Source organism: Lepisosteus oculatus, chromosome 7 (genome assembly GCF_040954835.1).
Source record: "Lepisosteus oculatus isolate fLepOcu1 chromosome 7, fLepOcu1.hap2, whole genome shotgun sequence".
NCBI classification, from domain to species: Eukaryota; Metazoa; Chordata; class Actinopteri; order Semionotiformes; family Lepisosteidae; genus Lepisosteus; species Lepisosteus oculatus.
Genome location: NC_090702.1, coordinates 19,408,035 through 19,433,359, shown reverse-complemented (window position 1 = coordinate 19,433,359; position 25,325 = coordinate 19,408,035). Strand labels below are relative to the sequence as shown.

Sequence of the window (25,325 nt, the reverse complement as noted above, 5' to 3'; positions counted from 1 at the left end):
ATACCATTAGTGGACCGTTGTGTGTTTTATATATTGTACATAAAGATTGGCCAATAGCCCTGTGCTGATTGTTGGGCAGAGAAAAATCAATGCCTGCTTTGGAGCAGCACTTTCAGCTGCTAATAAGTGCTCTAATCAGAAGACTGACCACAGCTTTGTCAGTGTTGTGCTATTTAAATTCATGCTGTTCCATTTTGAATAGCTGCTTGAGAATACTGAAATAGCAACAGATGCTCAAGTCTCTACTGCACTGATTCTGGCACAGAAAATGCCCAATTACTATCAGATTAATTAAGGGACCTTAAGTGAAATGTAGACCTGGGCCTTCATCCTGGAGTTTCATATTAAAGGGCATATTAAAGACTATCAATCAGAAAACAGAACTCAGGCCAGTGGAGAGAATACAGTACTATTTCCTAAAGTACCCGGTTTCCTCACCTTGAAACTTCAGCCTCCAGTGGTCAAAATAAAAGCTTTTGGCATCCATAATATGGCAATAAGATCAAGATATCCAATAGTGAGCTAGAGTGAAAAATTAATCAACACTAGACCTTTCCAGAAGCAATGCTATGGCATGTATGTTTTTTATCCAAACAGTCTGACATAAGCCTATTGCACAAAATAAAAAGATTATTTCCAGGGGACCTCCACTGCTCCAAAAAAAAAAATCCAGACAAGAATTTGATTAAATGCAAGAATGACTAAGTACGGAATGGTGCCATAAGGTTCAGAATATTCTAGGCCTAATCATCAAGAAGAACATCACTTTCAAGGAATGGTTTTGCCAAAGTTTATTGGAAAACATCTTCTAAGATGGGTCTGGTTCAAGGTTACTAAGTGTTAACACTGCAAAACAAAAACTGCAAAACAGGACTACATTCCACAACTTTTCTAAACAACAGAATTGATTGACTAGGCTTTTTCAGTTTTTTTTCTGCATTCTCTAGATAACCTTCTTTATTTTTTACTCTTTGTTTTTCAAAACCCACAAAGCTGTCAAAATGTTTACTTTTAGACAAAGTATTTTGCATTAAAAACTGAAACTGTTCCAAGATTGTGTGGGAGTCTCATTACATAATTGTTGGAATAACTGTTTACTGTAGAGGCACCAGGAGTAACCCTGTGGAATAAATTTATTCAATATTGTTGCAAATAGTTAAAAGTTTCAGCATGTTATATACTTTGATTTAATAAAATAAACATCCCTCCCACACTAACCACATCAATAAGAAGGTGAAGGAACATGTTCAGACTATTACCTAGGTACCGAATACAAGGTCAATATGACATTGAGTAAGTAAAGCCATGATGTTCTAGAAACGAAAGGTTTATTACTGTAAATTGTACATGTAAATTGCAAAACACTATATTTTTATTAGACTGTCCACTCAATTAAAATAATGTATATTTAACATGGTCAGGCTTTGCATTTTGAAACTTTAAAAACTAGGAACCAAATTGTAACATGGAGTTTTGAGATATACAGTGCCTTGCGAAAGTATTTGGCCCCCTTGAACTTTTCAACCTTTTGCCACATTTCAGGCTTCAAACATAAAGATATACATTTTTTATTTTATGTGAAGAATCACCAACAAGTGGGACACAATTGTGAAGTGGAACGAAATCTATTGGATTTTTGAAACTTTTTTAACTAATAAAAAAATGAAAAGTGGGACGTGCAAAATTATCAACACACCATCCCCACTGTCAAACATGGTGGTGGCAGCATCATGGTTTGGGCCTGCTTTTCTTCAGCAGGGACAGGGAAGATGGTTAAAATTGAGGGGAAGATGGATGCAGCCAAATACAGGACCATTCTGGATGAAAACCTGTTGGAGTCTGCAAAAGACCTGAAACTGGGACGGAGATTTATCTTCCAACAAGACAATGATCCCAAACATACAGCAAAATCTACAAAGGAATGGTTCACAAATAAACGTATCCAGGTGTTTGAATGGCCAAGTCAAAGTCCAGACCTGAATCCAATCGAGAATCTGTGGAAAGAGCTGAAAACTGCTGTTCACAAACGCTCTCCATCCAACCTCACTGAGCTCGAGCTGTTTTGCAAGGAAGAATGGGCAAGAATTTCAGTCTCTCGATGTGCAAAACTGATAGAGACATACCCCAAGCGACTTGCAGCTGTAATCGCAGCAAAAGGTGGCTCTACAAAGTATTAACGCAAGGGGGCCGAATAATTTTGCACGCCCCACTTTTCATTTTTTTATTAGTTAAAAAAGTTTCAAAAATCCAATAGATTTCGTTCCACTTCACAATTGTGTCCCACTTGTTGGTGATTCTTCACATAAAATAAAAAATTTATATCTTTATGTTTGAAGCCTGAAATGTGGCAAAAGGTTGAAAAGTTCAAGGGGGCCGAATACTTTCGCAAGGCACTGTAAGACTGAATTGCCACACGGCACCACACCTTGTAAAAGTAAGATATTATGTATATTTTACTGTTCATATTCTATATTATTTAATTAGTAAATAATAAACTTATTATTTATAAAAATAAAAATATATACTGTATTCTGAACTGCACTGCATTCTCAGTCCCAAACACATAAAATATTAATTTTGTGAGCGCATTTCAGCCATTTAAGAGGACTGTCTTTTGATCAAGTGTGATTCTTTTTTTTATCTGCAATCCAGAGTGTAAGGTACTGTGTGTTCCTAGCAGGACGGAAAGAGAAAGAAGAGCTGACTGGGTTAGTCTTGAGTAATCTGAAGCAGACCCCAGACATTGAATAGTGGGCTTCAAACCTGCCGCAGGAAGGCCTCCTTGTTGGCCAGTTCATTCTCTAGCTTGTCGCTGATGTCATGCAGTGAGGTGGACTCTCTTTGAGCACTGAGGTAACGCTTTTCCAGGGTGGTGATGCGCTCCTCCATGTCGTCCTTCTGGCACATGGCCTGTGTACAACAGAACATTTTCCCTATTCATCAACTTCATGCTTATTTAAACCCTATTTAAAAATTCTTAGTTGGTTGTGGGAGAAGTTACAAATAATGAAAAGCTCAATATAAACAAGAAATAATAAAGGTTATATAGATGAATTGCATAAATGCACACACATGTATATACTGTATAGTAGCACAGGTGCAGTATGTCTGATAGAGGCACTTTGAACTATGGTTTTCCTCCAGTCAGGATCTTCCTATCAAGAATATAAAGTAAATGAGACATAGTTACAAACTGATACTCAAGAAAGGTATTTGGGGATGTAACTGGGGCTGATGCATCACCTCTTTGATGTCTCTCTGGTATCTCTGGCTCATCTCCTCAGACTTGATAAGGTCCTTCCTGGCAGTGTCCAGCTCCTGCTCCACCTCGGAGACGCGGGAGGACAGGGAGGACATGCGCTCCTTCATCTGAGCCAGCTCATAGTTCTGCTTCTCCAACAGCTCCTGCAGCTCCACCACCTGGCTGGCCTCATCAGTTGAGTCGATGGAGCCGTTGGACATCCGCTGCTCCGAGAAAGACAGGCAAGTTCGTAAGAAAAGACAGGCCACTCCAGCATATGTTCCTTCAGGGCCACCACTTGCCTTGAGAGGGCACCTCGGAGCTGGGACACTATTCTCTTTGGAATAACATAAGGAAAAAACATATTTGTCACAGATTTATTCACGTTCAACATCATGACAAAAAAAAACAACTTACAATGTTACTTCTAAACACCTTGTAATTCCAAGTCATGTTTTGACTGATCTCATGGTACAGATTAAACTACAAGCTCCTGAATCCCAGTGAGTACACAATGAACAACAGAACACAATGTACAGGTATACTTTTTTCAACTCTGTCTGTATCATCTTCTTTGTTTGATCTTTAATTAATTTAATGTAACCCAGCAGTGCAGTGTAAAATAACTTGACAAATAAGATACACTTACCAAAACAATATCAGACAATCTAGGTAAAAAAAACATTTTTATAGAATTATTACAGTGCAATATACATATATCTGTACTTACATACATGACCTGATACTAGACTTTGGTGCTACAGTGTTACAGTACATTATGGGCCTTTGTGTTATTTTGATACTGTTCATAATTTATCAAATTAACACTATATGGAGCAACAAAACATAGTTTTAATGTAAAGAGCCAAACTGTAAAGAGCTTTTACAGAACAGTTGCATGGAAAATGGGCTCCTAGTGTACGTAATGAATCTGTTCCGGTTATATCACTTTTTACAGAATATCCTCACATCAGGGGTAAGCCTTTTGGTGTTTTAAGTCTGTGGTTGTTTGGATTCAGGAAATGAAGCAGCTTGGACATTTGCCTGATAAGGAAAATCAAATCTGGGGTCTGATTGCATACATACCATAACATTAGAATTAAACACAGATTTAATCCAATGGGAATTCTCTGCTTTTTCTTTCAAAATACCATCTCATTAAGATTATCCTTAATTATCCTAATCAGATCTAATCATTTGGGTGATTAACCTGTTCCATAATTACAGATCACAAAGGGGCAAGACAAATTTTACATGGCACTTTGTTTCATCATTATTGAAATATGCTTCTTATTTCCTGCTACTTACTTTCTCTATTCAAATACAGTAAGAAGTGTTCCTTGCTAAACCCAGAGTAAATCAAAAGTATTACTTACACCATCCACCGCAATTCTGCTTTTATACTGTTCTGATAATAACTTTAGGAATTTGTTTCACTTATACAGTAATTGAGCTTCTTTTGACTACAAATTCAGATGTACAATTCAGAATTGTTTCAAAATATTTCAAATTGTACTAGTTTAGTCCAACACAAAACTGTTGGGACAGTTAAAAATGGTTATTATTTTTTTAAAATAACTAAATTCAATCCAATTTACTCTGTGCAAGGACATAATTTGGTGTGAAAAGAGATTAAATGTACAACTTCACAAGCTTTAGTGATTGATTTTATATGTCTGCCAATAAGGTTAAGGTTAATGATTTTGTGATTTGAAGGGTCTCCTGTGTGAAAAAAGGAAAACGCCAGATGCCCAGGATCTAATTTTAAAAATTTTGCATGTACTTTACAATATTACACTTCTAGCACCTTCTGACAAGCAGATAACAGACCATGGGCCTGCAAAAATGAACATCATATATATGCTTTAAAAAACAACTATATCAGTCCCTAATACAATGCAACAATTAAGGACTGGTATGAAAGCCTTTTAAGAAATATATTAAAAATAAAAAATAAATAAAAATATAAAACCAGCAATTTCAACTGGACAATATAGCAAAATTTGTCTCACTGGTAGAGAGATACTTTTGCACTACTGGGAACCAGAACTTCAGAAACAATATAGTTGTAAGCTAAAAGAAACTTTATAGAAGGTCTCACAAACAAGCAAAAAAAAAGCTTTAAATACCAGCCACAATAGAAAAAAACATAGCAGACAGACACTGAAGCAGCAATAAAGTTCTGTGATCGCCCCAACTGAGGGGCAGTGTCACTTGCTTATTAGCCAAGATTGTTAAAGTGCTGAGAATAATTAATTTAGAGGTAGAAGCCCTGCCTGCAGCAGACTGATGTGCCTCATTTACAGTATACACACACCGCTTAGACCTGCAGACGAGTACAGGATGGCCCACGGGAAGCCTGGGCCAACCTCATTGCCAATCCAGCAAGATGTACCGTGCATCAAATAGATCTGCACAAAAGACATCTGGCACAAAGCACAGAGCACAATACCTGGTAGGCAAAATTAGACTCCAATTCAACAGAAAGTGATCAACCAGCTTGGAAAATGAATAATGTTATTAGGTGTTAAGATGTCTGTAGGTCCTGTAAAATAATACCTTGGTTTTGTCATTGTCTTCAAGCCTTGGCCATCAAGGAAATGTTAGAAAATCTATTTCTAGGCCTGAGGAATTTTTAAAGAATTAGAAAGTGAATGTCTCTGTGTGGCCAGGCAAAGCCCTGACTTGAATCAAACTGAGAATCTGTGGAGGCTTGGAAATTGCTATCTGTAAGTGATTACCAAACAGTTTCAGAGATCTTGAGCAAATCTGCCAATCCAGTATGTAAAGTCTGTAGAGACTTACTCAAAAAGACTAGCAGCTATAACTGCTGTCAGTGGTGCATCCAACATTAAATCTCAAGCAGTCCCAATTTCTCAGACCGGTTACTAAATCACAATAATAAAATTATTTCAGATACTGAACTAAAAGTTGTGCTCAAAGAATTTGCCATTCATACCATAATTACCCACAAAAAGTAACCAATGAAAAGAGGATGCAGTCATAGGGTGATATCAGTGCTTGATAGAAAAATTGAAAAAAAAAACTATGTTAAGATATGTATTACTGTACATATGGTTTAACGAGTAAGAGGAATATTTCTAATGGATTCAAAGAGGTGTATTCACAAGCCTGCTTGTTTACAATGTAATAGAGCTTCTTCACTTCAGCGGATGTTTTGTTGCCTATGCAATATGGTGCTGCTGCACATAAATGGAAATGTCAGCTATTTTGTGATGTAAATTGGAGGTTTTACACATTACCATGTGCAGTACATTTTACTTTCATTGTGGTTTGAACTGCACTCATCAATCCTGATTCTTTCTAACTCCAAAACATAAAAAATAGTGTTGCAGTTCCCCTTTAAGTTCACAGTCTGAATATGTATGGAAGCAACATACTTTTAAGCTGGTGTAAAGCTTTTTCCATTTAAAAAAAATATTAATTTTTATTTTAAACTGTTTAAAGTGCTTAAAACATTCTTACACTTACGTTGAAGTGCAAGCATCACAGCTGGTGGGGAGAACTCACTGCAGTGCAAGCTGTTTTGCTGTAAACGTCATTCTGTTCTTGCTAAAAATGGATACTGAGAAAGAGAAAGCCTGACTTTCCTGAAGGAAGTTAGGACCTTGTCTTAATGTCACATCCAATGTAGAGTATTTCAAAGGCCACAAACCTTATAAATCATACTATGGCATGAAGTGAATCACAGCCCACAGGAAATATGCCTCCTTCTGGGTATAACAGCACTTCTAAATTGAATCATGAACTCTAGTCAGTCTCCCAGTATCCTGGATTACTTATGTTTTGTACTTGCATTTTTAAAGTACCTGGGCATAAATTTACTCCAGTTGTAATCTACATACTGTAACACTGTATAATTTCTATTTTTTATATTTACTTCTGCATTTGTTTCAATAAGAAAACACCAACAATACTCACCAAGAATAATGTTAACATCATTGCCATATAAATCACTTCCACGAATGCCTATTTCCAGTTTCTTTTCTTTAATACGTTTTTACATCCTGTCTGTAATTTCAGTCTTATAATTATACTTTTTTTCCCTTAACGAACGTAAGCTGATGGGCTTTATTAATCTAAATAAATGAATCCTTCCATAACAATTTTACTACTTTCAAATCACAAATGTACTGGATGAAAATGAATCAAATCAAAAAGTTTCAATTTGAAGATACCATTTAGCATAACTGAGACAGAAAATGTCATTTAGAGATGATGGGCAGTGCTATGGGAATGTACTGTATATACATTATATAAACAAGGAAAGGTTAATTTCATGGTGAAAAGGTTGTGAAAACAGGAGAAGTAATCTAATTAACCAATCTAGTCCGACTAGAGTTTGGGTTACAGTTAGAAAATGGAAAAGGCTTAGGATTTCCTTAGGTTTGAGAGGAGAAGTGGATTTGCTGTCCCCTACATTTAAAAAAAGTATGGTTAACTTTCTAAGAAGATTTAAATTGGTAGGGAGATGTGCAGTATACTATCACTTAAGGTCAGGATTTAGGAAGACAGACTCTTGGCTAGCTCTCCCATTTCAATTACAGTACAACTACAGGGGGCCCACTTATGCAAAGCAGGTTATGGACCAAGTCAGGGTGGCATATTAATTGGCAGTCTGGTAAAACTGGCATCTGCCTCAGTTTCACAATTCCCTGCTCTTTATTAGTCACAACTTGTTATTCAGTTTACAGAAAATAGGATGTACGGACTGTGTAACAGTGAGTTCATGTGTATATGTAGGGGGTCCAAAGCCAAGGCTTAGGGAGACCAGCTGCAGTCATGTAAGAGACAAAAATATATATGACATACTGTTCTACTGACATAACTGTAACATTTTTTTATTTTGAATTGCCCATTAATTTTCTGTTCACCTGATTTGGAATAGGTGATAAATAGTTTGGTTTTACAGCTACAACACACGTATGGCTACAAAAAAGATTGAGACAAGCAGACATCCTCCTCCTGTATACCCTACTGGACAAAGGCATTAATCATTTTACATGTTGCAAACCCTACAACATCCTGCTGAAGAATCTGCACTAATTGGAAGAGCAGTATATCACTCACATCATTGCAAGTCTGCAGGTGCATGGTAAGTCACAAGTGTTGGTGCCTAAGAGATCCCAGGCAGATCAATCTCAACCATATAAATTATATATTGCCATATGGGCAATTCTAGTCACAGTTAGCTATTACATGACCTAGACACTACCTGAAATCATCAGGAACTACACTCTAAGCAAGCATATTTGCTAATTTAGCCACTTGAAAACCCCAAACAAATATCAGTTACTGATTTAGGAGGCTCCAAGTCCAAGATCAGAAGACCAGCACATTGTAATTCTATTTTTCTTGAAACATGTTCTAATCATAGGCCTCACAATGGTTAGTATTGCTGCCTTGCAGCAATGGGGCCCTGTATTCAAATTCAGACATGGAGTGCTACCTGTGTGGAGATCGTGTGTTCTCCCCATGTTTGTCTGGGTTTCCTCTGAGTGATCCAGTTTCTTCCCACAGTCCAAAAACCTCATTGCAAATAACCTTTTCAAACCCCTCCAATCTGGCTTCCAGCAAATTCACAGCACAGAAAGTGCCCTGGTCAAAGTCACTAATGATCTTCTGATAGCTTCTGATTCTGGTTATCTTTATATCCTCATTCTTCTTCATCTCAGTGCTGCTCTCGACACTGTTAACCATGATATCTTACTTTCTCCTTTTGTGATTGTGATTGGAGGTTCTGACACTGTTCTTAAATGGTTCAAGTTTTACTTCACTGATCTCTGTCACTTTGTCTCTCTTGGTTGATTTAGGTCTGAAATTGGACTCGTTAAGTCTGGTGTTCCTCAGGGCTCAATACTGGGTGCCCTACTTTTAAACATTTACATGTTTCAACTTGGTCAGCTTTTAAAGTCACAGGGCATTAACTATCACTTCTATGCTAATGACACCCAAATCTACATCCATACCAAACTTGACACTGATGTGGCTGTCTCTATTCTCTCTAATTGCATCTCCGACATAAAAACATGGATGACTCAAAATTTCCTTCATCTAAATTGTGACAAGACCAAAGTCATGCTTATTGGCAGCCCCATCAACTTTGTAAAGCCAGTGCTATAACCCTATCTGTGGATGGTACTGTATGTGAACTTCAGTCTAAATTGAAAAACTTGGGGGTGATATTTGAATCAGGTATGACATTTGACCAACATGTGCAACATATTATCAAAACATCATTCTTTCACCTCAGAAATATGGTTAGACTACATCTTATGTGTCAGGTTTCATGTTGACTTCAAAATCCTCATGCTCACCTATAAGTTTCTGCGTGGCTTGGCACCTCATTACCTGTCTGAGCTACTATCGTCCTACTCCCCCCTTGCAATCTTCGAACTTCTAATTCTGGTCTACTATCTGTCTCAAGCCCATCTACACTCAAAGGGTGACAGGAACTTCTCCTGTTATGTCCCAAACCTCTGGAAATCTTTTCATAAGGAGTCGGAGTCACCTTCCCTAAACCATGCTCCTCCATGACCTTGAATTTAAAGAAGCAGTTAGAAAATGGATGGATAAATAAATCATCTCTGAAATTTCTTTAAATTATCAGAATGAAAACATACCTTTCCATGGACTTTTTGTCCAGCTTCAGCTCCTTCAAGCAGCTCAGCTTCAGATCCGTCTCCAGATGCTACTTTCCTCTGAATGTGTGCATTCTGCTCACGTAAAGCTACAATCTGGAATGAATAATATGACACATAATTGAATGCCTTTATGCAAAGCAATGCTCAAGTGAACCTGGTCTCCAATAAAATTTATTACAGAATTATAAATTTAGTTTTTAATTTAATATGAGCTCCATTTTATGCAACTGTTGGAACATATTTAACAAGAATCTCTATCTAAGTGAGAAAACTGAAGAAAATTTTTCTGTTTACCTCTCATGACCATGAGACATTTTGGTATTTACTGGCTTTACATTTTTGCTATGCAACTGATACTTTTTTTCACTTTTTTGAATTTCCTGGAGATTTCAATTTGAGAATAGTTATATAATAAACATATTTTTAATTTATTTGGTTATCAGTGTCCTGAATAAAAACAACTGTAATGTTCTTAAATATAAGAAAAAAGAATTCAGAAATCAGTCATGATGTTAAAGTTGATACTCTGGCTTTCAATCACTGGATCTGATGTTCAGATTACTCACCAACTAATAACCAAATGAGCTGTGTGTGTTGAATGGCCAGTTATCATTTGTAACCTTTCTTATTCTTATGTGATATTACTAGTAAAATCATGTAATAATTATTTTCACGAATTAAAATACGTATTCATGTTTTAATACATATTGTACATCTGATCAAAAACAGTGTACAGTACAGTATATATTTCAGCCCAGCTAACCCATTTGGTAGTGGTGGTGTTTTCTAAATGTTTTTGCTACAAATGCTGAAACGTAAAATGTATTTTGACTAACACTTTTATCCAAAGTAACTTACATCGCACCCACTTTCCAGAGAAATCTGAATTAAGCAGCTTGTTCAAGGGTAAAACTGCAGTGCCCTATCTGGGATCTTAAGCCAGACATTTTGGAGACTGAGTGGTGCCTCAAATCATAAACTCTCTAAAGAAAATCACTGCAGTCAAACCAAGCACGCAGGGACAGATGGAAAATGCTTACTGCAGGTATACTATTGTGACAGATGATGAAAGCAGAAGCTGGTATCTGCTTAGAGTGGAAAGCCAATAGCCTCAAGTACCATCCACTATATAACTTCTAAAATTGATGACTGAAATTTATGGGTCACGTTTTTTTTTTAATTGCTAAGTGCCATAGTATACAAGCAGCTTTTAACCTACACAATAAAACTGCACTTTGCTGAGCTATCACACCCTCCTTGTTAAAGATACAGCACCACTTACTACATTTTTACTACTACATACTATATATTCAAATAAACACATACAACAAAGGTACACTACAGCAGTGGTATTACCACATTCTAGGTTAATCCAGCCAGATCTCTAAAGCTGAGCAATGCTGAGTCTGTTTCGTACCAAGATCAAAGATATCTAAGGAAAAATTGATTACTGCTGCTGAAATCTTTTGCTTGTGTGATATGTAGAGCATCCTGGAAAGACTGCAAAACACAAAGTACTGTACAGTATATCTGTGATTACTGCCACCCTAAAAGAAAGGGTAAACACATTGGAAAATAAACTGAAGGCATTTAAAGGGCTCCAAGAGTGATAAACTGACAAAACCAATATTCAAGAAAGTGTGCACCTTGGATTGTCAGGGAGGTAAACTGGAGTAACAGACTGTAGTGGACTGAGATCAATTTCACCTTCTCTTCCAAATAATACCATTAAACATCCGGTCACCATACAACTTTATCCCACTACAGCCTCGGACTCAGATTGGAAGCTGAAGACCAGGACATATTGATTGTTAAGAATCAAAAAAAGACAAGTCGTGATCCACTCTCCAGAACATTGTAATTGAGATTTTGTAGCAAAGACCATGAGGCGATATCAGTTGGCTGTCTCACTGGAGCTAAGGTGATTGATATAGTCCTGAGAGTTACTGTAACAGGCTCCTAGCTACAGCAGGCGACTGTCATATTACTGTACATGTGGGTACAAATGACATTGGATTAGACACCGCATCAAACAAATTTGTGGTGTTTAAGGTTAATTTTGAAAGTGTACAGGTTGAGTCCAAAGCAAATGTTTTCCGGAAGAAATTTCTGATCTTTGAAAAAATGAGACACACTTTTTAGAGAAGTAAAATGGGATAGGATATATACAGTATATACAGTATGCAATCTGCGGGACATGGATGGCAAAAGTTAAAATAGCTTCTTTTTGAAGCACAGAACAAATCAAAAGACAAAAAACAGTATCCCAAATTATTCAACAAATTAATTAGGTAAATAAAGAGAAAAAAGATAACTTCAGGTTCAGATCTTTTAAAATATTGGTGTTGGAAATTACATCTCTTTTTATCTTTTTATCTCTTTATGACTACAGTGTATTGCTAACCTTCGTAATTTGGAATCATATGACACCTTGACTAATTTACTAGTTTCTATATACTAAATTAAAGATCACAAAAATTAGGAAGAGTAATGCAAAGTACTGAGTGCTGTGGAATCAATTAAGTATATCAACCCAGGTCATGTAAAAATCATACTCTTAGACCAATGAGCCACATATTGTACAAGCAGTGTACATTTGTGACTAATATTTTGATATATTCACTTGTATTTTTTTAGTTATATGTTTTGTTCATTCAAAGCATTTGTAAGATGTTCAAATTATGTCCTAGGGGAAATTATTACTTTAAGTAGGAAATCTCATTTTCTTATTATAGTTTTTTTTAAATAAGCCCTGTTTAAAGGTTCTCTACATAATAATACACTGTAAAGTACTGTATGTGTTCATAGGTAAAGAGACCTACCACTTTAGTTTGAACCTGCAATAAGAATTTTGAATATATATACTGTATTTTTCTACAAAGTCAAACAGTAACTGAAGTTTAAATAAAATGTATGCAATGACATACTTTAGATATATTGAATATTGAATGGCACAGATAAGCTAGAATTAGTAATATTGAGAGTCAGGCATTTCAAATTGTTTCCTGTTGAACACTTGTGAAAACTGAAAAAACTTCTCTTTTATTGCTGTGTACAATACTCAAACCCATCCACACAAAACTCTCTTGTTCGTAAACACAGTCTTGCACTTTTTTATTGAGCTGGGGAACTCTCTCACGTTGCTCTGTGTCCCTCTGTTCCTACCCTTCCCTCATAAAACAATAACGCTGCTCAGAAGCGGTGTTGTTAAAATTACCAGCCCAACATGATAAATAGCCCAATAAAGCCAAAAGAGAATAATTTTTGCATAGAATCCTCTCGCACAATTTAGTAATGTGTAGCAGTACCCCAGTTGTATATCAGTCAAATTGTACACAGGGGTATAAATCACATTAGTCCTCAGCAAAGACAACCGCAATCTGTTTACTTTATATAACGTCTGATCTTACCTACAAGGAAAGGCTGTAATCCTACTACATAGGACTACCTGAAGAGGTAAAACTTGATCAAAGTGCATTGTTAAAAAATCTGTTAGTTTTATTCTCAATTTTTAGTCTGTAGGATCTAAGCTTTGTGCGTGTATTTTAAAAAGATACTTCTACCTACGACAACAGCAATTCATTTTATCTTTGGTACTGTTAACCCACAAAATAAGCTATTGTTTCAGTCTCTCAAATCATTCTTAAGCCTAGTGCAATGTACCTCTTCAACAAATTATCTTTTTAGTTTCAAATTGTATTTTCACAAATACCCTGGGTTATACAGAAGTAACTATACTCATACTGTATGTACTTCTCATGATACAGTCTTTCTGTAGTAACTGTGTAATTTTAATTTTGCAAATCTGAAACTTGATTGTTACTCTCTAGTGTGTAGCAGAATACCATTTATGAAACCATTTACAGCAAAGCACAGGTTGTCTGTGGGACATTGTCCCAGAGTTAAAGAGCAATATTCAAGCTGCAGCTAATGGGACAAACACAATGGCCCAAAGGTAGTGGACATTTTTTTGTGTGAGAAATGTACATTTACAGTAATGTCTTGTCATGCACAATATAAAAACGGTCACTGACAGACACAAAAAATCTGTTAAAGATGTCTGCAAAGGGGAAGACAATACTACCTGAAAGCTGTACCTGCCATCTGTACCATTTACATAATAGCCCAATTTCAGAAAATCAAACTGCACATAAGATTGTTGGTATCTGTCAAGCATTTAAAATTCATAATAACTATGTATTACAACAGCAATATTGTACATTTATGGATTATATTCTTTGGGATATTTGCCAAGCATATAGTGCATAACATAACCCATAAAGATAATAAGAAATGACACATTTAAAACATGTGCAAAGGAATCATAAAGGCAGAAACAAACAAAATACTCTTCTTAGAAAACACCAATATGACTTTTGAACTTTTGTTATCTGTACAGTTTCATACCATAAATTACTGTTCTAGTGTCATCTCCTCTGTAGTGCTGGATAGAGGCTTCTTTTATTCTGGGCATTATTTTCCTCGGAATCAAGACAATTTGTGCAATGGCAATACTTTATCTCGAATATATTGATTGTGAGTAATAGCTTCACAGCATGCCCTGGGAAGTGTGAACTTACAGTTGTGTTAAATTCAAATTCCATAATACTGTAGCTAATAAAAACAAAGCTTGCTGCCTTTTACTTGGGTGCCAGCTACTGACGATGAGCAGGAGGTCGAGAATGTCTCCAAGAGATATTTTTTTATAGTGGACTGAAAAGAAATGCTGGAACATTGAGTGGCAAAATTGATTCAACAAAGCAAAAAGAAGCAAAAAGGCTTAGGCAAAAGTCCCATCCTACACACAAGTCGTGAGCACAATAATAATAATAATATTCTTGGACTATTCTTAGGGGCTTTCAAGTTCTAGTTCCAGATCCAGCAACTATTCTTTCAGGTTCTTTCATGTGAAACAATTGGTGATATTTTAAAAATAGGTATTGCAGAACTTGGACCATGATGTACTGTAGCACTGCTACATGCACCAGTAGCCATTATGAGTCAGCAGTCCCTTAAAGTAGTGGATTAGGTAGAACACTGACACATTACTTAATCTACTAAATAGATGGGAAATACCTGTATAAGGAGGGAATACTGTGAAAGCCAAAAGCAGAAATACAGTAAACCAGTACTCCTGGGTAGCATACTTTTTTAGACATTGCCATAGTCTTTAATGACAAAATAGTAAGGCTTGTCATATCATCGTCATGTCAGTTTGTTACATCCTGGTTACTGTACTGGGGCATTGGATGAAACTCCAGTCTAGGTGAACCTACAGCAGCAATCTGCAATTCCTTAAAGATCTTCAATGCAAGTATTAACCAGGCTCACCTTTGGTTAGTTTCTGGGTTTTAACAAGATCAGGGTACAAGGTTGTAACTGCTTAAAAATGCTGTAAAAATTGTTACTGCGATAAAACATTGATTTTTTTTCACTGAATACATCATTCGAAAGGTGAAATATTATTACTAAATGAAAGTCAGATTAAAATTTCAGTAGCCCCCCAAAAAGATTACATGATTTCCTCAATATTCACTGTAAATAATGAGTTCCACTGCAACTGTCTCTTTTCTCTCTTCTGTTTTTTTAATTCCAAACCAAGCAAACAGTTTCAATAGAAGTATTCAAAAAAGTTGTTTTATTCTGGTTCAAAAAGCTGGACATTTTTCAAGTTTTCTTCCCTTGATAATGATGCAAGGAAACCTCTGCTTGGCTTTTACCCTTCAATCACAGAAAATATTAAGCAGTTGTGACAGTAATTTCACAAGCCAATAGCTACCATTCACATTCCTTTCAGAAAGCAAAGGAACTGCATCATGTGTCATGTTCCAGGAGGCTTCAAGCAGTGTTGAGACTGTGGTCCAATGGGCACTATGAATTTCAGTTGAACTAGTTGAATCATTTTAAAGCATTTTTCTGATTCCTGGGTGTATAAAAATATCAAATTTTCAGTAAAGTGCCCCCCTACAGAACCTAAAGGCATAGGGTGTATTTTAGCAATCTTTCTCAGACCTACCTACTTATTTTAACAGAGCTTAAATGTTCCTTTTTCTAGAAAGCCTTGATCTTCTAGTGATTAAGGTCTGATTCTTTTTCCTTTGCTACTGTTCAGAACCTAGTCACAGATTAAACATGCTGAGCTTTACTGCCCTCCCCCACTAGCAGTGTGAATTCAGGTAGAGATTACTGTAGTTCTTTGATCAGGCACTACCAGTGTACCCCTCATTTCTTCATTTTTAAAACGCATTTCCATTTTTTGAAATGACGTCCGAAAACAATTGCAGTTATTTGAAGACACAAAAGAAAGCCACAATATAAGTAACAGAATCTGTCCATGATGTGCATAATTGGCAAAAGTGATCACTAAAACAATGCACTGACTTTAAAGTTTCAGCTTTAAAAGAAATATGCAACATTTAGATTGGTCATCATAAAAATATATCTTTAATTATATATGAAGATCATCATAACAATTACAAAATATTTCATATAACTCTAATAGATTTGCTTTATAAAATGTTACTTCACATATTCAAAGTACAACATAATTTTGCAATATGTCACAATACTGTATTTGAGAATATATTCTATGACAAACCATAAAATGAAGGACAAATTAGCTTACAATCAGAGTACTTCAATCTAGATGAATTTGTGAAGAAAAAATGAAACAGGCAGGTGAAGTAAGAGTCTCTGTAAAATTAAACTGTACAAGACTGCATAACTGATGTAAAACATCAATACCAATTCATATTTTCTCATTCAGGATGCTTAGCAGGCATACTGTAAAAAATTAATGTAAAGAACTGTCTGAGGTGGTATCACATTGCTACTGTAGGTGAGGAGAAGAAACAAATAGGGGGTATGGCAAAAATCAGAACAGACAACAGCATTTATTTTACCATGCTATTAAAACTCTAAGGATGGCAGAAGGGTCTGGTGAAATTAGCCAGAAAGAGTATCTCACATTGTTTAACTTATTAATATTTGGCTGTATCCACATTTGCAACAAGCATACCATTTACTTCCATATACAATCAGGGGAACAGCACTAAACATCTTAGAAATTATGTCTCACTTATGCACTGTCAATACTCCCATTTGTATTTACATCACAAATACAAAAAACAATACTATGTGGGTTGTAACATAAAATGTGCAGTATGTTATGGTACTCTGATTTACAGCATACTTTCTACTACCTGTGTGTGACTCTAAAAAAATGAGCCCAAATGTAAAATTGTACTGGTCAGAACTCGTGACATGGGGTGACAATTTCCAAGATTTTGAAAATTATAGCTGAAGGTTTCATTTTAAACTTGACAATAGAAGTTCTCAAGTTGGTTGCCATTTTTAACTGACCCGATCTCTTGTTTGGAATAGAAATTTAGCAGTGCTCACAACATGAGAACATAAGAAAGGTTACAAGCAAGGAAAGACCAGTCTATCTGTTTGGTAGTTAGTAGTTAATTAATCCAAGGATCTCACCCAGCTTTTTCTTAAAAGATTCCCAATTATAGGGTTCACAACATGGCTGAGTAGCTTGTGCCATATCCCAAAAATCCTTTGGGATAAGAAGTACCTCCTGTTCTTGGTTTCAAATGCACCTCCACATACAGTATATACAGTAGCATATGGTTGACAGTTTTCATATTTGAATTTAAAAAGAATAATTAACAACAAGAAACACCCATGTCATATCTGAATGAATTCAAAATGTCAAATAATTTTAACTTCATTTTGTCTAAGATGCAAGCAATGAGGCAAGTAGGATGTTGGCATTTAGGAAATGCAAAACTATTAATCATTAGTAATGTTTTATGTACACGATTATGGAAGCTACATTCCTATATCACACAAAATAATCTGAAAAGAGAAAAAGCTGAATCCCTTTAATCAATGGCAAGAACACCATAAATATACTAAGCCCAGTTTGAAAGGTTAATTCAAAATAAAAATTCTGAAGTCAAACAATTAGCAGGAATTGTTCATATCTGCTGTATGCAGCATTTACATAACTAAATACCACCAAGACAGTCTTCAGCCAAGTGAAATACAGAAAATCCAATGTTCACACAATAAGTTCAATAACTTGTTGGATTGTTAACATTTAATTGAAATGTACTAAATTAAACTGAAAATGTTTTGTGCAAACCTATTACTGTCAGACTGTCAGTATATACTCTAACAATCCTGAAAATGTTTTACCTGTTTTCCTGTCATTGTTAAATTTCATTTACCAGTTTCCACTCTGTAAACAAATATATTATTCCACCAGCAGGAACATGCCAGTCAAACAGGAATACAGTATATATGCCCCTTAAAGCCCTGATTAAACAGTATGCAAGACTAAAATTAAATCAAAAATAAATTTAGTTAAATTAGAACTTAAACATTGGTTCATCACACAGGTTCTTCAGACTCTACGTATGATTCTGATGGTTTCACAGGTTAAATAATAAAATATATTGAAAGAAGTAATGCTACTACTTGTGCTGAATTGCTAAGTAAAGCATAATAAAATCTTTCAGTCTGTCATTCTCTTCCAGTGCCAACAATTTGATTTTTGCACAAGGTTCAGCCATTTAAAAAATCTCAGGCTGACTGGTCCTTTGATGGAACCTATTCCAATAAAAAAATAAATGCCTCTAAATAAAATTCATCCTTGTTTGGCATTTGCAGTAGGGGAGGTTGGAGAAAATGATGTATTCTTACCTCCTGGTTAGCAGCAGCAAGTTCCTCTTCCAAGGCTGAGACCCTTTCCAAAGACACCCTCAGTCTTTCCCTAACCTAAGAAGAAATAACATTTGTTTAACAAATAATCTTTTGTAACAAAAATTTAATTAAATCCCTTTTAACAGTTAAAAAGTAAAAGCTTTTCATGGAACGCACTAGATGACAGAATTATATTTTTAAAGATTTGGTAAGGTGTTTTTAACTCTTATCTAAAAACGAAAATAAACTCACGGAGCTAAATGGAAAAGAAAGATAAAATTTCCCAGTATTTTGCTAAATTATTTTCTGCATGCCTTTATCAGAAACATTCAAACCTATTTCTGAAAAATAACCATATGAAACATATTTAAAAATATGGATAGTTGTTCATTTCAGTCTTGTCTATTGAAGCAACTGAAATAAAAACCATCAATAATACTGTATACTGTATGTGTCGTGACTAAAGTAATGCATTCTCCATATAAACACATGCTGTAGAAGAAGCATTCCAAAAGTCATTCAATCACATACTATTGGCCATAACAATAGTGTCAGTCATATAAATCATTAAGGCAGCATTCAGACTTAATCCATGTCTAGTTTCATGTTCTTGTCTCAGTCTGTGGATGACTAATGTTATTGAACAATAGAATTTGCAAAACTTGATCAAAGCTTGGTCAAACAATGTTTGGTGCAAGGAAAGGTGCACTGCAAGGTACTGCAGGGATCCAATCTTTTCTAGAGCGAGGAGAAGCTGCCCCTCATCACTCCCCTTTATAAAATAAAGGGATCTTAAAATTGGCAGATTAGCAATCAAAGCCTTATTCCATCCAGAAAAGATTATGATATCAAAGCACTGACTTAATGTTGCACAATCTGGAAGCAGTGATACCACTATCACTAAATTTCTTGTTGTGTCACAAAAAATGCTATTTAATTGCGTCTACAAAACCTCATCTTGTAAGATTCCCATCAGAGAGTAGAGCCCAACAGAATTCCAGGTGCTCTTTCACAGGACCTGTGGAGTTTGTTTTTGTCAGATTTCTGGTGACAGGTGATGGGTTCACCTTTGGAACACTAAAACCCAGACTAAATTAATGCAATTGATTAGTTTCCACCACCATGTATTTCTGGTACTTGTTCTCTGCTGTCTATATTATAACTAGCACCTTCAGGGATGCAGATGGTATATTAAAAAATTGATTACATCCCACTCAACGCTGCCATCAGTAGTAAATATTGTTTCTGTTCCATAAATCCAACTGCAAATAATTTGGGGAATATCGACACAAGGTCTTCTGTGACTGTATGGCAATGTCCATATGCAATTCACAAGGCCGGGATTGCGAACTTTGCCGTTTGCCAGTGTGTGAGATTTAGAAGTTCAATTATTCACACTACAATCCAGACTTAGAACCAAGTTATTTTATTTCTCTACGTCCGAAGTCTGCATTGTGTGGCACACTGTTTCCAAACAATAATTCCTTGCTGACAAGTGATTAAAAGGGAAGTCAGCAGATTTTTCTGATCAGTGAACTGCTAGCCTGAAGAGAGGAGTGGAGCGGTGGCTCTGTGGCTAAGGATCTGCGCCTGTGACTGGAAGGTTGCCGGTTCAAATCCCATGGCTGGCAGAGGAATCCTACTCCGTTGGGCCCCTGAGCAAGGCCCTTAACCCCAGCTGCTCCAGGGGCGCTGTACAATGGCTGACCCTGCGCTCTGACCCCAAGCTTCTCTCCCTGTCTCCCTGTCTGTGTGTCTGTGTCTCATGGAGAAAAGCTGGGGTACGCGAGAGACGAATTCCTAATGCAAGAAATTGTATAGGGCTAATAAAGAATTATTATAATTAAAATAAGATTTATGTTAAGTAAAGCCATGGAAAAATGTACCTGACTTGTAAAACTTCATGAATGCCCCTTGTGTGTACTGTATACCATGTACAGTGTGTGTGTGTAAACTGTATATGTGTGTTTAGACATGACTTATAGAGTATATACAGATATAATAGGGAAATTAAGAAAAAAGTGTCTATTCAATACAAATTACACATTATAGCTTAATATATTTTAACAAACTCAAACATTTACCTAAAACAATATTATACCGTCATCCTATGTGTACAATGGCACTAACAGACATCCCACCTAAAAGTATCCAAGGCTTATTTGAGTACAGGTATTTTAGAGCTTTAAATATTCTGTAAATCTTATGGCTCTTGGGAAATAAATCTTACACGACAAGAGCACAAAGATCAGTGTTTCAGTTAATGTCAGCTGCTCCTAATAAAAAGGTTGCAGCCCAACTTTACTGTCACACACTCCCTTTCTAAGTGATCTTCTATGGGTTTGATGCATGGATAATGCCAAAGGACACAAGGTTGCCTCTGTACAGGAGAAAGTCCAATGGCATTAAAACCAGCCAAAGCAAAGCTTAGCAAGAGTCTAAGTAGACAGGTTGAAGCATAACAGAACATCTATCACCTTAGACTTGTGGAGGTGAACTACCACAGGTTTATGAGAGTACCTGTTTTATACAGTAATATGCTCCCACTTTCTAACTTCTATTGTTTCTTAAAGGCAAAATGTTCAATTATTTAAGTAATAAATAGACAACCAAACCATCTTACCAACAAAAACATTTATGTATGTACAAGTTTCTCCACTATGTGTTTATTATATATTCCTCAAAATATAATTATTTAACAAGTATTGGGTACTTAACAAATTAATAAATCAATGCAAAGGAAAGCTTAGAGGACTTTTTGCTCTGACTGTGAATATACTGTATGATTATGCACTATAGGGTAGGTGAAACTATCTATGATAAAAATCAACTATTGGTCATTACATTTTTGGAAAACTGGAATACAATAACAACAAGTCTGGTTTCTCTTTTTTCCTTTACTGGTAATCTGAAAAGCAATGCTGACTACAAAACCACAACATTTCTTTTCAGGGCTCGACACCACTGCTTGCGTGTTAACCAAAATAATACAGAATATTCTGTGCATCTAGTATCAGTGCTTGTGTCTGACACATTTCATGCCTCATCTTACCTTCTCATCTAGAGCCTTGTGATGTTCAAAAAGTGATTTGAGAGCTTTGAGAACCTCTACCTCGCTGGAAACCCCTGAAGGTGACTGTGCTTGCCGCTTCACAACTGTCATCCGCAGTGATCGCTCGTGTCTGGAGACAAGGCACTCTAAATGTTCCAAGAGCAGCTATTAAAGTAAGAACACAAATGTATCATCATCATCAGCATCACTACATTACCCAAAAAAAAACTTTCTTTAGTAAGCAGTAAATTAAGTGTTTCCAATTAAAGAAAAGAACAATGTAACATTCTGTGAATGTCAATGAAGGCTTCTATTTCTGTGTTAGATGTGTGCAATATAATATAAGATGTCCTATTCATAATATCAAAACTAAAAATCAAAACTATTGAGCTTAATTATGTAGAACAGGAAGGTAATTATACAGAAAAGTAAACACACTTTCATATAGATAGATACTTTATTGTCCAGTACTGTGGAAATTTGTCTTTGGCTTCTCTCATAAAAGTACAAAACACACAAGCAAAACATAAAAACCACATAGAATCACATAAAGTAAATTAAATCACATCAACGGAACGTAATACATAAGGAAATGGATATATATATATATCAATATAGTTTCTATTGGGCATTACAGTGTGAAACCCTGTTGATGTGGCAAAAGTTTGGCAGCGCAGGCAAGGGAATCTCTTTAGTCAGTAAAGACATTAATATATTGATGACTGCTGCTACATTGTCACATATTCACCTTCAGGGACAGTGTCATCATTCAGGGACATTGTCATTATTACAGCTAGTTACTTATTTTAACTCAGATGGACAGTAATACAAATACTGCAGCACCATCTACACCCTAATGAAATCACAAGCATGTCATAACTTCCAGACTTTCTGTAAAATGTGAGGAGGAAAATGTCATCTTACAGTCTGGAGGCCACAAGTAACTAGCACATGCAAATACATGTACAGTGCATCAGGGTAAACCTACTGAACATTTTATTGCCAATAATGAACAAAATACTGTTTATATTAAAGCAGCCTGTTTTGCACTGCCACTTGAGGGATCCCATTTCTGATGAGCTTGAACCAGCACAGTGAATGAGCACTTATTCTCATCGAGCCATACACAAACCACAGAAAATTAAAACAAATATATTGTGATATAAAAACAAGGTAAATGAATACAGTAAGTACTGTATGTAGCTAAAAAGGTATACCACTAAAAAGCAGAGGAAATTCACAGTATAGACACAGCAAATTCATCAATATCAAAGGGTCATTTTATTCTTTCTCAGGATAACGAATCTCTACATCTCATTTTTTTTAAAACAGCTCATGCTCCCTAAAAGAGAAAGAGGAGAAACCATATACAGAGATATGTCTGCTGGGATTGGTTATTGTTTTAACCTTGTACTTTGTTCCCAAAAATGAAAATGGTCTTCTAAAGCTGTGATATTTCCATTATGCAGTTGGTGTCAAACTACACACACTGAAGAATTTCCCTCTCCTACAAAACCCAAGATGTTGCTCTGTGGGAAGCATTTTTAGTCTTTTAAAATAATGGTTTTGAACAAAATCCCCACGGAAACACTGACCTTTTCCTTTCTTCTTTTGTTTTAAACTGAAGCTGTGTTCTTTTTTCCCAAGTTGATAATAAATACCTTTACTCTGCCAGCCAAGCAAAACAAACTACAGTACTGTGTTGCAAAACAAGAGATGCTTTGTTTTTTGTAATTTCATTTCACCTTTATCAAGGGGTTCTATTAAGGACAGAACAACATTGATATTACAGAGGAATATACACGTAAGTCATATTTTTGTAATAATATTAGGCTGTGTACAGTTAAGTGTTACTTTTAAAGCCTCTCTGTCCTTGTGATCTAACCATGTAAGCTGAACAAAAACCTACAGTACATCATAGTCCCTTTGCTAGCTATATCTCGTAACTTCACTCTTGCTTGGACAAAACAGAAGTCCTGACTTCTATGCAAATTCACTTCTTTGAAAAAAAACAATAGGTGTGTTAGCTGTTAAAACAAAATTTGTCTATGTGGATGGATACCTAGGGCTCAGATTGTATCACAAAAACAAAAAAAGGAAAATTAAAGCATGAAAATCAGAACAACATACAAAAACTTTGATTTTTATGATGTGTCAAGATACAATGGAAAATGAAAAACAGTGAAGAATTTATACAGTACATAGCCCAATCTGTAACACACTCCTGGCACCCCCACATAAATGAAACTAGTGTCCACAAAGCACCCCAAAAATTAACTGAGATGCAAAAACATCTTTGGCATTTTAGGATTGTTGGTAGATGCTCCTGGAAGTTTCAATTTAAGAAAATTATCTTAAATTACAGAAAATTGTAATATATTAAGAAAGGGAGATGCTTTTGCAGTTAGTTAAAGATCTTTAAATTCAGTAGTTACTGGTTCATTAACCAAATCTAGCAAATGCAGCAAAGCACATTAAAGCAAATAGCATTCACAGAAGTACTGTATATCGTCACTTCAATTATGGCTGTAATACTAATGTTAACTAACTCATCACACAATCCCATATTTGCCAGGATCATTTACAAAAAATAGTCTATTGCAAGAATTAATTCTTAACTTTGTACAGTAATCTAATCAACATGCATTATCCAAAAAACACGTGTCAGCAATGGTATGGCTTCTACAGTAGGTCAGAAACTGATGTGTCTTTCGAAAAATATAATAATACTAGAAAACCACAAGTTTTCATCATTTGCTGGAAATAAGAAAAATCATTCTGTCTTTACTTGTTGATTTCATATAGCAGTTCTGCATGGTAGCACATTCTTTTTAGGGCTTTTTAATGAAATCACATTGTGACTGTGGCACAGATCTGTGCAGATTTGAAAAGCTGCTGAAGGAGAATGACTGTGGCTTTGAACCAATAGTGTTTCATTTATGCTAAGAGTGATCTTATGAATAGATTATTTTGTTAATATTGTGTTTATTAATCATGTATATAAACATGTGTATAGTTCTAACATCTACAAACACTTGAATAATTCTCTACAAAAATAAAGCAACAGTTCTACATTCATCTCATTTAAAGTAATTTCTTTCTCTGTTATACAGTATAATTTGGAAAACAAAATGTTTTCCTAGAATCTATCTCTAAAGTCAGACACCCTGACTTCTACAACAGGTGTAGTAGTCTCGAAGCTGTGTGAATCTGACCCTTATTTTTCTGAGCTAGGTGCAGGTTTTGTGCCTTTTTTGGGTTGAGTACGTGATTTTGTAATACATTCAATACGCAATAATGTTATTACATTGTGCAGAGTATTAGACAAAGCATGAGATTTGAAAATTGACATTTTGTAATTTATGAAAAACAATGTAGCTTTAAACCGCGATGAACCTGGACAGGACACCAGCTAGGATGAACATTTTCTGCATCTTCCTCTTCTGAGATCTACTGTATGTCTTTAGACAGCAGACAAATTGACAGGGCTGATCAAGGAAGGCCTCTGTATCCTTGATCAGATCATAATAAAAACATCAGCCTTTTAATGCCTTTTTCCTCTGTAGACTGACATTAAAGTGTAACTCAACAGCAAGACCTTTTAAAATTGTAGATTTTAGTGTAACCCTACTGGGGCAGGACTGAGAGATGC

General features: G+C 35.7%; 1 protein-coding gene across 15 annotated transcripts in view; it reads right to left on the bottom strand.

Annotated features, from left to right (window-relative positions):
* The window catches only part of ppfia2 (PTPRF interacting protein alpha 2), a 299,302-nt gene that overhangs the window by 55,031 nt on the left and 218,946 nt on the right, over positions 1–25,325 (bottom strand). For all 15 annotated transcript variants that reach the window (XM_015352820.2, XM_015352825.2, XM_069192239.1 and 12 more), the window contains 5 exons: positions 21,674–21,838; positions 18,622–18,696; positions 9,886–9,999; positions 3,244–3,465; positions 2,764–2,910 (listed from right to left, as the gene is read on the bottom strand). In XM_015352820.2, the coding sequence (XP_015208306.1) occupies positions 2,764–2,910; positions 3,244–3,465; positions 9,886–9,999; positions 18,622–18,696; positions 21,674–21,838 (723 nt within the window). The remainder of the gene's footprint in view (positions 1–2,763; positions 2,911–3,243; positions 3,466–9,885; positions 10,000–18,621; positions 18,697–21,673; positions 21,839–25,325) is intronic.